Raw genomic sequence first — 17,814 nt, 5'->3', positions numbered from 1 at the left:
GTTTAAAATATTGGTTTAATATCATCCGTATGCCAGAACATCGGCTTCCGAAAAAAGCTTATAACATGCTCTTTCATTTAGATAGTATCGGTAAGGTTACATGGGTATCGCATATTAGGACACTATTATTCTCACATGGATATGGGTATATATGGCTTAACCAATCTGTTGGTGATCAACATTTATTTCTAAATGATTTTCTTAAAATAGCAATAAATATGTTCTATCAAGGGTGGCAATGCAACTTGGAAAATAGTTCACGTTATGATTTGTACAGAACATTTAAGACTCTATTAGAGCCAGAAAAATATCTATCAGTTTTAACAAATAGTCACCTAAGAAATGGATATATTAAATACAGACTTGGCTTGTCAAAACTTTTGATTAACTATGGACGGAATGTATCACTTGAAAGAATACAAAGAATTTGTCCATTCTGTAACTCTGCAATAGAAGACGAAATACATTTTACCTTTGAATGTCCTTATTATGCAGAATTACGTAATAAATATATACCAGAATGTTTCTTATCTAAGACGAGTAGAATAGCTTCTGTTTCTATTTTGTCATCGAATGATGACGATGTAATGTTTAAACTGTCTTTATTTGTAAAACATGGGATGGAACTACGAAATAACATGTTGAGTGGAAATTCATAATTTTAATTACCTCACCCTAGAAAGTCCTCATGATTATCACCGATTGTTAAATGAATGTTATATTTATTTATTTTTTGTTGTATCTCCCAATCTGTAAATTCTCACCCACTGTATTTATTTGAACTTGTATATGGGCCGATGGGTTTTGATACAATAAACATCTTTGACTTTGACTTGACTACTGGTGTTCTGTTTACATCTAATGGTTGAACAGATCACTGTGGTGTCTACTGGTGTTCTGTTTACATCTAATGGTTGAACAGATCACTGTGGTGTCTACTGGTGTCCTGTTTACATCTAATGGTTGAACAGATCACTGTGGTGTCTACTGGTGTTCTGTTTACATCTAATGGTTGTACACATCACTGTGGTGTCTACTGGTGTTCTGTTAACATCTAATGGTTGAACACATCACTGTGGTGTCTACTGGTGTTCTGTTTACATCTAATGGTTGAACACATTACTATGGTGTCTACTGGTGTTCTGTTAACTACTAATGGTTGTACACATCACTGTGGTGTCTACTGGTGTCCTGTTAACATCTAATGGTTGAACACATCACTGTGGTGTCTACTGGTGTCCTGTTAACATCTAATGGTTGAACACATCACTGTGGTGTCAACTGGTGTCCTGTTAACATCTAATGGTTGAACACATCACTGTGGTGTCTTCTGGTGTCCTTTTAACATCCAATGGTTGTAGAGAACACTGTGGTGTCTACTGGTGTCCTGTTTACATCTAATGGTTGAACACATCACTGTGGTGTCAACTGGTGTCCTGTTAACATCTAATGGTTGAACACATCACTGTGGTGTCTACTGGTGTCCTGTTAACATCTAATGGTTGTACAGATCACTGTGGTGTCTACTGGTGTCCTGTTAACATCTAATGGTTATACAGAACAATGTGGTGTGTACTGGTGTCCTGTTTACATCTAATGGTTGAACACATCACTGTGGTGTCTACTGGTGTCCTGTTAACATCTAATGGTTGAACACATCACTGTGGTGTCTTCTGGTGTTCTGTTAACATCTAATGGTTGTACAGATCACTGTGGTGTCTACTGGTGTCCTGTTTACATCTTATAGTTGAACACATCACTGTGGTGTCTACTGGTGTCCTGTTAACATCTAATGGTTGAATACATCACTGTGGTGTCTACTGGTGTTCTGTTTACATCTAATGGTTGAACACATCACTGTGGTGTCTTCTGGTGTCCTTTTAACATCCAATGGTTTTAGAAAACACTGTGGTGTCTACTGGTGTCCTGTTTACATCTAATGGTTGAACACATCACTGTGGTGTCAACTGGTGTCCTGTTAACATCTAATGGTTGAACACATCACTGTGGTGTCTTCTGGTGTCCTTTTAACATCCAATGGTTGTAGAGAACACTGTGGTGTCTACTGGTGTCCTGTTTACATCTAATGGTTGAACACATCACTGTGGTGTCAACTGGTGTCCTGTTAACATCTAATGGTTGAACACATCACTGTGGTGTCTACTGGTGTCCTGTTAACATCTAATGGTTGTACAGATCACTGTGGTGTCTACTGGTGTCCTGTTAACATCTAATGGTTATACAGAACAATGTGGTGTGCACTGGTGTCCTGTTAACATCTAATGGTTGAACACATCACTGTGGTGTCTACTGGTGTCCTGTTTACATCTAATGGTTGTACAGATCACTGTGGTGTCTACTGGTGTCCTGTTAACATCTAATGGTTATACAGAACAATGTGGTGTCTACTGGTGTCCTGTTAACATCTAATGGTTGAACACATCACTGTGGTGTCTACTGGTGTCCTGTTTACATCTAATGGTTGTACAGATCACTGTGGTGTCTACTGGTGTCCTGTTAACATATCATGGTTGAACACATCACTGTGGTGTCTACTGGTGTCCTGTTTACATCTAATGGTTGTACAGATCACTGTGGTGTCTACTGGTGTCCTGTTTACATCTAATGGTTGTACAGATCACTGTGGTGTCTACTGGTGCCCTGTTAACATCTAATGGTTGTACACATCACATCACTGTGGTGTCTACTGGTGTCCTGTTTACATCTAATGGTTGAACATCACTGTGGTGTCTACTGGTGTTCTGTTTACATCCAATTGTTGAACAGATCACTGGTGTCTACTGGTGTCTTGTTAACATCTAATGGTTGAACAGATCACTGTGGTGTCTACTGGTGTTCTTTTAACATCTAATGGTTGAACACATCACTGCGGTGTCTACTGGTGTCCTGTTAACATCTAATGGTTGAACAGATCACTGTAGTGTCTACTGGTGTTCTTTTAACATCTACTGGTTGAACACATCACTATGGTGTCTACTGGTGTTCTGTTTACATCTACTGGTTGAACAGATCACTGTGGTGTCTACTGGTGTCCTGTTTACATCCAATTTTTGAACAGATCACTGTGGTGTCTACTGGTATCCTGTTCACATCTAATGGTTGTACAGATCACTGTGGTGTCTACTGGTGTTCTGTTAACATCTAATGGTTGAACACATCACTGTGGTGTCTACTGGTGTCCTGTTAACATCTAATGGTTGAACACATCACTGTGGTGTCTACTGGTGTCCTGTTAACATCTAATGGTTGAACACATCACTGTGGTGTCTACTGGTGTCCTGTTTACATCTAATGGTTGTACAGATCACTGTGGTGTCTACTGGTGTCCTGTTAACATCTAATGGTTATACAGAACAATGTGGTGTCTACTGGTGTCCTGTTAACATCTAATGGTTGAACACATCACTGTGGTGTCTACTGGTGTCCTGTTTACATCTAATGGTTGTACAGATCACTGTGGTGTCTACTGGTGTCCTGTTAACATATCATGGTTGAACACATCACTGTGGTGTCTACTGGTGTCCTGTTTACATCTAATGGTTGTACAGATCACTGTGGTGTCTACTGGTGTCCTGTTTACATCTAATGGTTGTACAGATCACTGTGGTGTCTACTGGTGCCCTGTTAACATCTAATGGTTGTACACATCACATCACTGTGGTGTCTACTGGTGTCCTGTTTACATCTAATGGTTGAACATCACTGTGGTGTCTACTGGTGTTCTGTTTACATCCAATTGTTGAACAGATCACTGGTGTCTACTGGTGTCTTGTTAACATCTAATGGTTGAACAGATCACTGTGGTGTCTACTGGTGTTCTTTTAACATCTAATGGTTGAACACATCACTGCGGTGTCTACTGGTGTCCTGTTAACATCTAATGGTTGAACAGATCACTGTAGTGTCTACTGGTGTTCTTTTAACATCTACTGGTTGAACACATCACTATGGTGTCTACTGGTGTTCTGTTTACATCTACTGGTTGAACAGATCACTGTGGTGTCTACTGGTGTCCTGTTTACATCCAATTTTTGAACAGATCACTGTGGTGTCTACTGGTATCCTGTTCACATCTAATGGTTGTACAGATCACTGTGGTGTCTACTGGTGTTCTGTTAACATCTAATGGTTGAACACATCACTGTGGTGTCTACTGGTGTCCTGTTAACATCTAATGGTTGAACACATCACTGTGGTGTCTACTGGTGTCCTGTTAACATCTAATGGTTGAACACATCACTGTGGTGTCTACTGGTGTTCTGTTTACATCTAATGGTTATAAAGAACACTGTGGTGTCTACTGGTGTCCTGTTTACATCTAATGGTTGAACATATCACTGCGGTGTCTGCCGGTGTCCTGTTAACATCTAATGGTTGTACAGATCACTGTGTTGTGTACTGGTGTCCTGTTAACATCTAATGGTTGAACACATCACTGTGGTGTCTACTGGTGTTCTTTTAACATCTAATGGTTGAACACATCACTGTGGTGTCTGCTGGTGTCCTGTTAACATCTAATGGTTGAACACATCACTGGTGTCTACTGGTGTTCTGTTAACATCTGATGGTTGTACACATCACTGTGGTGTCTACTGGTGTCCTGTCAACATCTAATGGTTGAACACATCACTGTGGTGTCAACTGGTGTCCTGTTAACATCTAATGGTTATAAAGAACACTGTGGTGTCTACTGGTGTTCTGTTAACATCTAATGGTTGAACACATCACTGTGGTGTCTGCTGGTGTTCTGTTAACATCTGATGGTTGTACACATCACTGTGGTGTCTACTGGTGTTCTGTTAACATCCAATGGTTGAACACATCACTGTGGTGTCTACTGGTGTTCTGTTAACATCTAATGGTTGAACACATCACTGTGGTGTCTACTGGTGTTCTGTTAACATCTAATGGTTGAACACATCACTGTGGTGTCTACTGGTGTTCTGTTAACATCCAATGGTTGAACACATCACTGTGGTGTCTACTGGTGTTCTGTTAACATCTAATGGTTGAACACATCACTGTGGTGTCTACATGGATCTAGTGTGAACGATTATTTTATAAGTTCACCAGATTTTTTTCAGTTTATCAATATGTTCACTGTCGGTGATCGATCTGATTCTGATCACTTTCCATTAGAATTGATGTGTAGATTTCCAAATATGGGTAAGAGGTGCAACAATGATTCATGTATGGATCCACAAGCATCAGAGAAAATTGTATGGAATGATCATTACTCCAGTTTGTTTCTTGATAACCTGAGATATAATTTTACTGAAAACAAAGAAATGGTCCTTAAAGAAATTGATAATGCTATTGAAAACGCAATTAGCCACTTTGTCGACATTGTATTAGACTCTGCTAGCTGCATGAAAAGACAATACGACATAATCCACAATTTGCCAATCACAAACCACTAAGTCTAGAATGTAGACAAGCGAAACGAGAAACACGTAGGGCACTTAGGAGATTTAGAACACAAAGAACAGTCGCTAACAGAATTGTGTACTGTAGACAAAGAAATCATTATAAATTTTGTTGCAGAAAATTTAAATCTATTTCACGTAAGAAATCAGTTGAAAGATTGCATAGAAGCATAAATAGTCAATCTAGCTTTTGGAAACAGATAAGATCATTACAAAACAAACCCAGACAGAAGAATCATATTACGAAAGCAGAATGGCTGTGCCATTTTAGAGAGGTTTTTGCAAATGACAATGTTTTTTCTCCTCATTTAGATGATGAAAATGAACTCAGTTCTAATCAGTTTACAGATATTGATGCATTCATACTAAATTCTACGATAACTGAACATGAAATTACATCATCAATAAATAAGTTAAGAAAAGGAAAATCCGTCGGGCCCTATCAAGTGCTGATAGAAATGCTTAAATGTTCCCAATTAGATATTATGCCATTTCTTCATAAATGTTTCAACAAACTCTTTGATAATCAAATATTTCCAAACAGTTGGTCTTGTTCAGAAACAGTCCCTCTACATAAAAAAGGCGATCCGAGAAACCCTGACAACTACAGGGGGATCTCATTAATGAGTGTTCTGGGGAAAATTTTTACCTCTGTTTTGAATAACAGGCTTACTAACTGGGCGAATATGAGAGATAAGATACCGGAAGTTCAAGCTGGTTTTAGAAAAAATTATTCAACCATAGATCATATTTTTACATTATATGCTGCAATTCAAAAATGTCTAACACGTCGTAACCACAAGGTTTACGTTGCTTTTATTGATTTTAAAAAGGCATTTGATACAGTTGATAGTTATAAATTATGGTGTTGTTTAAGAAAAGCTGGACTACAAGGGAAGATGTTTAATATACTACAATCAATGTATTCAAATATCAAGTCATGGGTACGTAGTGATTATGGTGTTACTGATTTTATCGATTGCCCATCTGGTTTACGTCAGGGATGTATACTGAGTCCTCTGTTATTTTCGTTTTTCATAAGCGAATTATATTATGAAATCTCAAGTAACGGCAAGCATGGTATACAGATGTATCCTGACATCCTTGAACTTCTTATGCTCCTTTTTGCCGATGATGTTATCTTACTATCTGACACTGTTATTGGTCTACAGAATCAGTTGAATGTATTAGATAAATATACTAAGGAATGGAATTTATCTGTAAATTTAGATAAGACAGAAATTATAGTATTCAGAAAAGGGGGTCCTTTAAATTTTAGGGAAAGATGGTACTTAAATGGACAACAAATTAATGTAGTTAATGGTTATAAGTATCTCGGCATAATGTTTAATTCAACACTAAATATGAACAAATGTGTATCTGACTTATCACTGCGAGGGAAACGAGCTTTACTTAATATAATGTCTGTTTCACATAAACTTGGAGTTATTACTCCAAAAGTATTTTTCAAATTATTTGATACTCAAATACAGCCAATTTTATTGTATGGATCTGAAGTGTGGGGTTACCGAAGATATGAATGTTTAGAAAGAATTCACCTACTGGCATGTAAAAAGTTTCTTCGCGTTGGAATAGCAACACCAAATAATATGATATATGGAGAATGTGGAAGATACCCACTTTACATTAATTCACAAATAAAGTGTTTAAAATATTGGTTTAATATCATCCGTATGCCAGAACATCGGCTTCCGAAAAAAGCTTATAACATGCTCTTTCATTTAGATAGTATCGGTAAGGTTACATGGGTATCGCATATTAGGACACTATTATTCTCACATGGATATGGGTATATATGGCTTAACCAATCTGTTGGTGATCAACATTTATTTCTAAATGATTTTCTTAAAATAGCAATAAATATGTTCTATCAAGGGTGGCAATGCAACTTGGAAAATAGTTCACGTTATGATTTGTACAGAACATTTAAGACTCTATTAGAGCCAGAAAAATATCTATCAGTTTTAACAAATAGTCACCTAAGAAATGGATATATTAAATACAGACTTGGCTTGTCAAAACTTTTGATTAACTATGGACGGAATGTATCACTTGAAAGAATACAAAGAATTTGTCCATTCTGTAACTCTGCAATAGAAGACGAAATACATTTTACCTTTGAATGTCCTTATTATGCAGAATTACGTAATAAATATATACCAGAATGTTTCTTATCTAAGACGAGTAGAATAGCTTCTGTTTCTATTTTGTCATCGAATGATGACGATGTAATGTTTAAACTGTCTTTATTTGTAAAACATGGGATGGAACTACGAAATAACATGTTGAGTGGAAATTCATAATTTTAATTACCTCACCCTAGAAAGTCCTCATGATTATCACCGATTGTTAAATGAATGTTATATTTATTTATTTTTTGTTGTATCTCCCAATCTGTAAATTCTCACCCACTGTATTTATTTGAACTTGTATATGGGCCGATGGGTTTTGATACAATAAACATCTTTGACTTTGACTTGACTACTGGTGTTCTGTTTACATCTAATGGTTGAACAGATCACTGTGGTGTCTACTGGTGTTCTGTTTACATCTAATGGTTGAACAGATCACTGTGGTGTCTACTGGTGTCCTGTTTACATCTAATGGTTGAACAGATCACTGTGGTGTCTACTGGTGTTCTGTTTACATCTAATGGTTGTACACATCACTGTGGTGTCTACTGGTGTTCTGTTAACATCTAATGGTTGAACACATCACTGTGGTGTCTACTGGTGTTCTGTTAACATCTAATGGTTGTACAGATCACTGTGGTGTCTACTGGTGTCCTGTTTACATCTTATAGTTGAACACATCACTGTGGTGTCTACTGGTGTCCTGTTAACATCTAATGGTTGAACACATCACTGTGGTGTCTACTGGTGTCCTGTTAACATCTAATGGTTGAACACATCACTGTGGTGTCTTCTGGTGTCCTTTTAACATCCAATGGTTGTAGAGAACACTGTGGTGTCAACTGGTGTCCTGTTAACATCTAATGGTTGAACACATCACTGTGGTGTCTACTGGTGTCCTGTTAACATCTAATGGTTGTACAGATCACTGTGGTGTCTACTGGTGTCCTGTTAACATCTAATGGTTATACAGAACAATGTGGTGTGTACTGGTGTCCTGTTAACATCTAATGGTTGAACACATCACTGTGGTGTCTACTGGTGTCCTGTTTACATCTAATGGTTGTACAGATCACTGTGGTGTCTACTGGTGTCCTGTTAACATCTAATGGTTATACAGAACAATGTGGTGTCTACTGGTGTCCTGTTAACATCTAATGGTTGAACACATCACTGTGGTGTCTACTGGTGTCCTGTTTACATCTAATGGTTGTACAGATCACTGTGGTGTCTACTGGTGTCCTGTTAACATATCATGGTTGAACACATCACTGTGGTGTCTACTGGTGTCCTGTTTACATCTAATGGTTGTACAGATCACTGTGGTGTCTACTGGTGTCCTGTTTACATCTAATGGTTGTACAGATCACTGTGGTGTCTACTGGTGTCCTGTTAACATCTAATGGTTGTACACATCACATCACTGTGGTGTCTACTGGTGTCCTGTTTACATCTAATGGTTGAACATCACTGTGGTGTCTACTGGTGTTCTGTTTACATCCAATTGTTGAACAGATCACTGGTGTCTACTGGTGTCTTGTTAACATCTAATGGTTGAACAGATCACTGTGGTGTCTACTGGTGTTCTTTTAACATCTAATGGTTGAACACATCACTGCGGTGTCTACTGGTGTCCTGTTAACATCTAATGGTTGAACAGATCACTGTAGTGTCTACTGGTTCTCTTTTAACATCTACTGGTTGAACACATCACTATGGTGTCTACTGGTGTTCTGTTTACATCTGCTGGTTGAACAGATCACTGTGGTGTCTACTGGTGTCCTGTTTACATCCAATTTTTGAACAGATCACTGTGGTGTCTACTGGTGTCCTGTTCACATCTAATGGTTGTACAGATCACTGTGGTGTCTACTGGTGTTCTGTTAACATCTAATGGTTGAACACATCACTGTGGTGTCTACTGGTGTCCTGTTAACATCTAATGGTTGAACACATCACTGTGGTGTCTACTGGTGTCCTGTTAACATCTAATGGTTGAACACATCACTGTGGTGTCTACTGGTGTTCTGTTTACATCTAATGGTTATAAAGAACACTGTGGTGTCTACTGGTGTCCTGTTTACATCTAATGGTTGAACATATCACTGCGGTGTCTGCCGGTGTCCTGTTAACATCTAATGGTTGTACAGATCACTGTGTTGTGTACTGGTGTCCTGTTAACATCTAATGGTTGAACACATCACTGTGGTGTCTACTGGTGTTCTGTTAACATCTAATGGTTGAACACATCACTGTGGTGTCTGCTGGTGTCCTGTTAACATTTAATGGTTGAACACATCACTGGTGTCTACTGGTGTTCTGTTAACATCTGATGGTTGTACACATCACTGTGGTGTCTACTGGTGTCCTGTCAACATCTAATGGTTGAACACATCACTGTGGTGTCAACTGGTGTCCTGTTAACATCTAATGGTTATAAAGAACACTGTGGTGTCTACTGGTGTTCTGTTAACATCTAATGGTTGAACACATCACTGTGGTGTCTGCTGGTGTTCTGTTAACATCTGATGGTTGTACACATCACTGTGGTGTCTACTGGTGTCCTGTTAACATCTAATGGTTGTTCACATGACTGTAGTATTGCTTAAAATTCTATTTAGGTAGTGCTCGAATTAGAAACACATTTTCCCTCATAAACCAAGGTTTCAAAATTTAAATATACAGTACAAAGTGACTTGATTATTGTTTGAAGCAATTAGGCTGGAGTTAATACTGCCACTTTGCAGGAAGACAATCAATTAAATTTGCAAGTCAGTATTTGCAGTGCAATAATTACTCCAATCCGAAATATTTGGAAATATATTTGAGCAATATATATTTCATCTAAGGGAAAAAAATATTTTGAATTATTAGTGTTCCAACATTGTAGAATAACATGCAAACATTAATGTAGACTAACACTTAGTCAATGAAAACATAGAAAATAATTAAAACTTTTATTCTTTTTCTTCGAAAGAACCTTTCCTCTTCTGCTGTTTTAAATCAAGCAAACTAGACTTGGTTAGTTTGATCTAGACTTGCCTGGGCTTTTAGTAAAAAGAAATACCTAAAAAATATAAATTCCACAGTCAAGCTGCAAGACTTGCATTAATGCTTCTTTGAAGTTACAATGCTTCCTCTGACCTAACACATCCACTGGATGAATGCTTGGTGACGGCATGCTCTCGGGCAAGTAGGGGGGGGGGGGGGGGGAGTCCTTAAGGGATTTTGGACAAAAATCTATACCTTGGTCTAGACAGTTTTATCAGTAGTTGTACCACATTAATTGTCATAGGATCAGAGTATATTGGATTGTGGGTTTGAATCCCCGTTCGCCCCTATTATGTGTCTAGGTTTGTTAGCACCATACCCGTGCTCGTGGTTTTCATCGAAGTGATAAACATCTAAGACCTGCATCACTTCGGGCTTTCCTCCCACATTAAGCTGACACGCCTCGATATAACTGGAATACTGTTTAAAGCGATGTTAAACCCAACTCACTCACTCACTCAGTATTTTTTGAGTGTAATTAGAGTTTCTAGCTAGTCTTGAATGAGACAAATATGTTTCTTTGTTTAGATTGATTCAGTTCCATTTTGCTTAACACTTATAAAATATATAAAAACTGGAATAAATTTAATATATTTCATTTTAGCTTTTTATTCAGGGCCCGTGAAGATCTGGGGTAGAACAGGTCTTAAGCAACCCATGCTTGCTGTAAAAGGCGACTATGCTTATAATAGGCGACTAACAGGATCGGGTGGTCAGACTCACTGACTTGGTTAATGCATGTTATCATATCCCAATTGCGTAGATCGATGCTCATGTTATCAATAAATGGATTGTCTGGTCCAGACGATTATTTACAGACCGTAGTCATATAGCTGAAATAATGCCGAGTATGGCGTTAAACAACAAAGAAACAAAACTTAACTTCAAATCAACCTCATTATCTTCATTAACACGATCAAGTTCAATTTCAAATTTATGATAAAATGTAGAAAAATCTACAGGTAACCTAGCCCTACATTGACCATAAATTGTTTCTCCTAAATGAAGACCAGTTTAATTTGATAGAAGTCTGGTCATTAAAACAATACTATACCAGTATTGCACATTTCAATAAACCAATTGTTTGGTAGGCATTTCTTAGAAGTTGACGGATGTCAAAGTAGACAGAAGTTGAGGGATAACAACTTCTTTATTATACTGTAATAACGGTGTTTATAGAGCCTTATACCATCATCACTGTGGACACTAAACCAGTTGGCCAGTCATCATGTGCCTTTTGACCTTTTATGGAATAACTGGGTCAGGTGAAACAAGTTTGATGAGAATGTGTCAATGTTTACTTCAGATATACTTTAGTTCCACTGGTGACCAAGTCACTGATGACATTCATTTCAGGTAAAAGTTTGGCTTGTATGAAAACAACTCGTGCAAATTCATGGACATTTCTATTTGTGATCAGAAATCTTTCAGGTAGATCGCCCATTAACTTCAACAGTCCTTGAATAGGAAATATCTAGTGTCTGAATTTAGTTGAAATCGTAGATTTGTCAAGTTTATGCAGACATGTCTATGAAGGTATCAACAGAGCCGCTAGTCCGAGAAGGTTTGTTGGTTTGTTGTTTAATGCAGCACTCAGCAATATTCCAGCTATATGACGGCGGTCTGAAAAATAATCAAGTATGGACCAGACAATCAAGCGATTGACATTATGTGCATCGATCTACTCAGTTGTGATACGATGACATGCATCAACCAAGTCAGTGAGTCTGACCACCCGATACCATTAGTCCGAGACAAGAAAGAATTAGAGGCTAGTTGTTTTCTCCCCAAATCTTGTCACGTTCAGTAGCTACTAGTCCTGAATGACCAATGCTGTCCACCCGTGTATGGCAACATCTTACAGACTGCTACTCATGCTTTTGTTTTTATATTATTTACAACCCACTCAGCTATATTGCAGCCATATGACAGTGGTCTGTAAATAATCAAGTCTGGACCACACAATCCACGCAACTGGGATACGGTGACATGCAACAACCAAGTCAGCGAGCCTGATCACCCGATCCCGTTAGTCACCTTTTATAACAAGCACAGTAGTCTTTGACAGCAAGCATGGGTTGATGAAGACCTATCCTACCCAGGATCTTCACAGGTCGCTACTTGCGCTGTCAACACTGGTGTGTCTGGACTCAATGATTTCACAGGCCATTTTGCTTCCAACCCGTGAAGATTCCGGGGTAGAATAGGTCTTCAGCAACCCATGCTTGTCGTAAAAGGCGACTAACGGGATCAGGTGGTCAGGCTCGCTGACTTGGTTGATGCATGTCATCGATCCAAATTGCGTGGATCGATACTCATGATATCAATCACTGGATTGTCTGGTCCAGACTCGATTATTTACAGACTGCCGTCATATAGCTGGAACATTGCCGAGTGTGGCGTTAAACAACAAACAAACCAAACAAAAACCATTTTGTTTCCAGTCACCACCATGAGTATGGTTTTATGCTGCTTTTAGCAATATTCCAATTGAGGACACCATAATTGTACCCATGTGGAAATTGAACCTGGTCTCAGGCATAACAAGCTGACACTTTAACCACACGGCTACCCCACTCTGCACAAGTTCTCCATGCTAGGAATGAAAACAAAGGAACTGATTTATTTTGTTTTTGTTTTTTATTTGTTCTTTTTATTTTTTGTCAAATATACTGTACAAATAACAGTACTGATTGCTGAAAGTCTCACTCAAACTTGTAGTGGTTTGTACAATAAATTAGTTCTACATTCTTGAGTCGATGTTGTACAAAGATGTGTAGTCAACAAAATATATACAAACATGCGCCCTTGTGCCAAGACCCTCCATGAACGAACACACACACACATTCTACCACTCATCCCATACAGCCATATCATGCATTGCCCACACATGACAAAATGCTTCAAGATTGAAATTTTGAGGAAAATATCAAATTGACAAGTCATAAGAACTTGTTTTAAAAGAAGAAAAATCATTTAAATATCGTTCATAAAACTGTTTTAAACAATAAAACGATAAAAATGTACTGGTGATACTTTTATGACAACATGCATGTTTGTCACATAAAATTCAAATCACATTACAACGAGCCAATCAGCATAATAATTCATGTCAGTCATAGGAGGGCCTCGCATGGGCAATAACAAGCATATCATATGGGCCCCGAACCAGTATCAGATCTCCCTGATACCAAGGTCTTCACAACTCATATTACCAGAATTATTACCATATCTTGTCCAGAAAAACCACATGGAAAATTGTTCCTTTCGTGGTGCTTAAGTATTCAATAATTAAGTAGATTATTTGACAATGGGAGCTTTTTCTCCACAAGAAATGCAATAATTCTGGATTTATTTTGCCATTCAGTCTGAGGTATAAACCATGTTAAATATATATCAATCAAAACTGCCCACAAAGCCATTGCACACCTTGGAAGAAAGGATTTCAAGAGGGGTGGATTTCGCAGATCGGTAATTATGCATTGAACAGTAATAATTCAAATAATATTTACCCCTTCGTACTGTAAATTACTCTAAGCAGTAATGAAACTCAAGCATTTATATACCTTCCTTTCCTTAATGCTAAAACATGGAAGTATCATGAAAAATAGCCCTGAGACCCTTTAAATCCTGTCAAGGAGTTATGCCATTTTAAAACAAGTTGGCCTCAGTTCACGCAGCACTTATATGCATCAAACAAACGTACCATTGGCATCTAAAAATAGAGGTGACAACTACGTCCAAATTCTGCCACTGAAAATTTTGTATTAACACTTGTCTATTCAAGTAGGTCAAGTTATTATTAATAGGCATGACCCAAGCAGCCAAGTGTTGCTTGTGTCGGGCGTCTTTCGTTGGTGTTCCCTTGCCACATTGACCACATTTTTAAGTTGCTTAAGATAATTGGCATCTTATTTTACTGAACTAAATACGAATTTTCAAAGTCCCAATCAACAAATCCTTCATAGCTCTAAGACTATGGTAACTCTATAGGTTAAGAGGCAATGCTGTCGTGCTAAGAAACATTTGTAGATCGGGTCCCAGGATCGAAAATAACGCGATGTTAGAGATGTGCTTGGGACAGTTTTCAGTGGAGAACCTTATTAACCCTTTCAAAGACCATTCACCACTCAGGTACACATGAGTAGGGAATGGTCAGTGTAAGGGTGAATTGGACATAATGTCACTGTGTGTTGTTCACAGTATTATGCATCTAACCTAGAGGAGCATTTAGCTGCAGCTAATGGAGGAAACACAAGATGCAAGTCCGGAGGTAGAAATGAGCATACCAGCTCTAGGGTTAATGCTGTAGCCAATCTGGGCTGACCCTCGGCGATGTGGCTACATTTCACAACTGCTTCAATTACCGTTTATAAAAACACGCAAATTATACTTGAAAAGTAACTGAGAAAAATGTCCTTGAATTTAACTTTACTTTTCTTGCAACTTAAGTCAGTGAGCAATCGTAGCCACATCCCCTTCTCGCATTGCCATTCTCACTCACTCACTCCACTTGTGTCACAAATATGTACAAAGTTCGTCTCATGCTCTCACTCTACTATTGCGTCTGTACACAGCTAATACTTCGTATGATTCCCAGAAACCTCCGCCTCCCAAACAGGGTCGTAGCCAGTAGAATTGAGGTATATTGGGTCACATGGTGGAGGCTTCTTGTTCGATTGCTAATGTTTCCCTCCTTAAGTACACTCCAACTGCTTTTGAGCCTCTTTCTCAGACACAAAAAATACCCGTCTTCAGAGTTGCATTGTGGCGACACAGTCACCATTCGTCCACAACTTCACCGTTGTACTTCAGCGAACTTGTCGCTTAACGTCCAGCATCCTCATTAAATAGCACTGAAGTTTTGAGGACACATTGCGCTGCTGGTGGAGCATTTCTGCTTCACAGGATTTGAGCCAATCACAGTTGCTGTATTATGTTGCTCCACAACCCGTTGTGCTATACGTCCACCTGGGAGTTTTGTCTCGTTCGGTTGACAGAGTTCGTATGCAAATGAGGCCCTGGAATGACAGAGTGCGGGCTGTCGTAACAGTCACGTGGTTTGGCTGGCACATGATTGGCTGACGGGTGACAGACTTGAGTATTTACAGTTGCATGCTGGGACTTTGCTGATACGCGTGGGCATGCTCCGTTGGGCACCTTGTGTGATTTCTCACTTCGTGTAGAGTCTGAAAAAAAAATTCAAATTGTCAACAACTCGTGGCAACTATTTACGAAGAATTGGCCATATAAAACAGGCAGGCCTCCCGACTGTGACTCAACATATTCCTAAATTCAAAACATGAAAAAAAAACCAATATTTTCTCCGAAAATCCACTTATCGAAATCAAACTTTGCACAGCACCTCTTCTTTTGGCATGGAAACTATTCCCTAAATTTGAAAAGAGCCTATGTGGCAGTTTTCAAGTTACTGGTCACAGCTTTTTTCATTTTATTGCTGAAACATCTGTATTTCAGAAAATCCAAATATTGAAATCAAACTTTGCACTATACCTCTCCTATAGGTATATAAAATGTTCACCAAGTTTGAAAAGAATCTATGTAGTAGTTTCCAAGTTATAGGTCACACAGAAATATGTCCTAGAAGGAAGGATGGAATTCCTTGGTATTCCTTGGTCGGGATATAATAAACAGTAACATGGTATGGATATGACCAATCATTTTACTAAACTGTGTGATTTGTTGTAATTACTGCATCATGTATGGATTTAATGAATTCATTTTCTTAATGAATATTTTTGCCAAATCCTTTCCCCCAGATTCCTGTCTACTGACCTATAGAGCTGGGTAACCTGTCCAGTGGGTTACATGTTATGTGGACTGGCTGGGGAGGGATCGGCCCCCGCCCTGCTATCCCACCATTGGCACACTCACACACACCCGAGTCTGAAAAAAACAAAAGCAACATTTAGAAAAATCATCACTTCACCTAAACATGTCACTCAATATTAGAAAGATTATAAACGTAAGCACACATTTTCATGAGTGGTTTCATAATCTGAAATGAAGCTGCAATCGCCATTTCCATACATATACCATTTTGATGAAAACATTTAGGAATCTGTTACATTCAGTCCGTATCTAAAGTTGATATGAACTCTCCAAATAAAAAATTAATTAAATTATTATAAAATTCTTTCATGAGATATTTGAATACCATCAGTTGAAGGACAATAAGAGCCTTTGCGTTTTGTCCATTCCATCTCTCTGCCTCTGCCGAACCACGCCCCTTCCCCTCCCCCCGACCCCTAACTATAAAATGTGTTCTCACCTGCGTGTTTTGCCAAAGGGGTTCCTACAGAAGAGCACTTTGAGTGAGCAACATGTGGCGACACCACACCATCAGGCCGACCTACACTTCCTGATGACCTTGAACTTGGTATTGAGGAAATACTGTGAGATTTGTGCATGGATATAACATGTGAATTCACTCCCACAGTCCGAGAATTCTCACAGCATTCACAACTTTCACAATTGTCACAACTTCCGTGATGTTGACACCGATCATGATTGGTCAGCTGCGGATGAAATGTTCGTAACGTGTGATGCCCGCTTGTGTGGGTGCTGCTCGTGCTGTGCGAGCTAGCAATAGTGTCTGTTTCACTGTGCGGGTAGTGCAAGCTGGACATGCTGTTGCCTGAAACAAGAACCATTGTGAATGTTAACGGCCAAACATTTCTATTTCTTCAACACCATCCTCATGTTAGCATGAAAATTACCCTACAAGGGGTGAAGATCCGGGGTAGAATAGGTCTTCAGCAACCCATGCTTGCCGTAAAAGGCGAGTATGCTTGCCGTAAAAAGCGACTGAGGGGATCTGGTGGTCAGGCTCGCTGACTTGGTTGATACATGTCACCGTATCCCAATTGCGTAGATCAATGCTTATGATATCAATCACTGGATTGTCTGATCCAGACTTGACTATTTACAGACCGTCATATGGCTGGAATATTGCTGAGTGCGGCGTTAAACAAGAAACAAACAAAACAAATACAAGGTGTGCTTAGTTGATGTTTGGTATTAGGCAAATACAATGTACTGAAGGCACCTTTCAAACTGTAAAATTGTGTGTCACTTAAAGGATCTGATACCTCTTCAAAATGTTACTTAAAATGCCCTTTATTTGTTTCTTCCCAATATTG

General features: G+C 38.8%; 1 protein-coding gene across 2 annotated transcripts in view; it reads right to left on the bottom strand.

Annotated features, from left to right (window-relative positions):
* Positions 1–13,299: 13,299 nt before the first annotated feature.
* The window catches only part of LOC139446781 (leucine-rich repeats and immunoglobulin-like domains protein 2), a 47,013-nt gene continuing 42,498 nt past the window's right edge, over positions 13,300–17,814 (bottom strand). For both annotated transcript variants that reach the window (XM_071228105.1, XM_071228106.1), the window contains exons 18-20: positions 16,944–17,309; positions 16,448–16,558; positions 13,300–15,840 (exon numbers count right to left, since the gene is read on the bottom strand). In XM_071228105.1, the coding sequence (XP_071084206.1) occupies positions 15,611–15,840; positions 16,448–16,558; positions 16,944–17,309 (707 nt within the window). In that variant the 3' untranslated portion in view covers positions 13,300–15,610. The remainder of the gene's footprint in view (positions 15,841–16,447; positions 16,559–16,943; positions 17,310–17,814) is intronic.

Source organism: Haliotis cracherodii, unplaced genomic scaffold (genome assembly GCF_022045235.1).
Source record: "Haliotis cracherodii isolate W230 unplaced genomic scaffold, xgHalCrac1.p SCAF_6, whole genome shotgun sequence".
NCBI lineage: Eukaryota > Metazoa > Mollusca > Gastropoda > Lepetellida > Haliotidae > Haliotis > Haliotis cracherodii.
The sequence above is the reverse complement of the archived record's forward strand: the minus strand, read 5'-3'. Positions and strand labels throughout refer to the sequence as shown.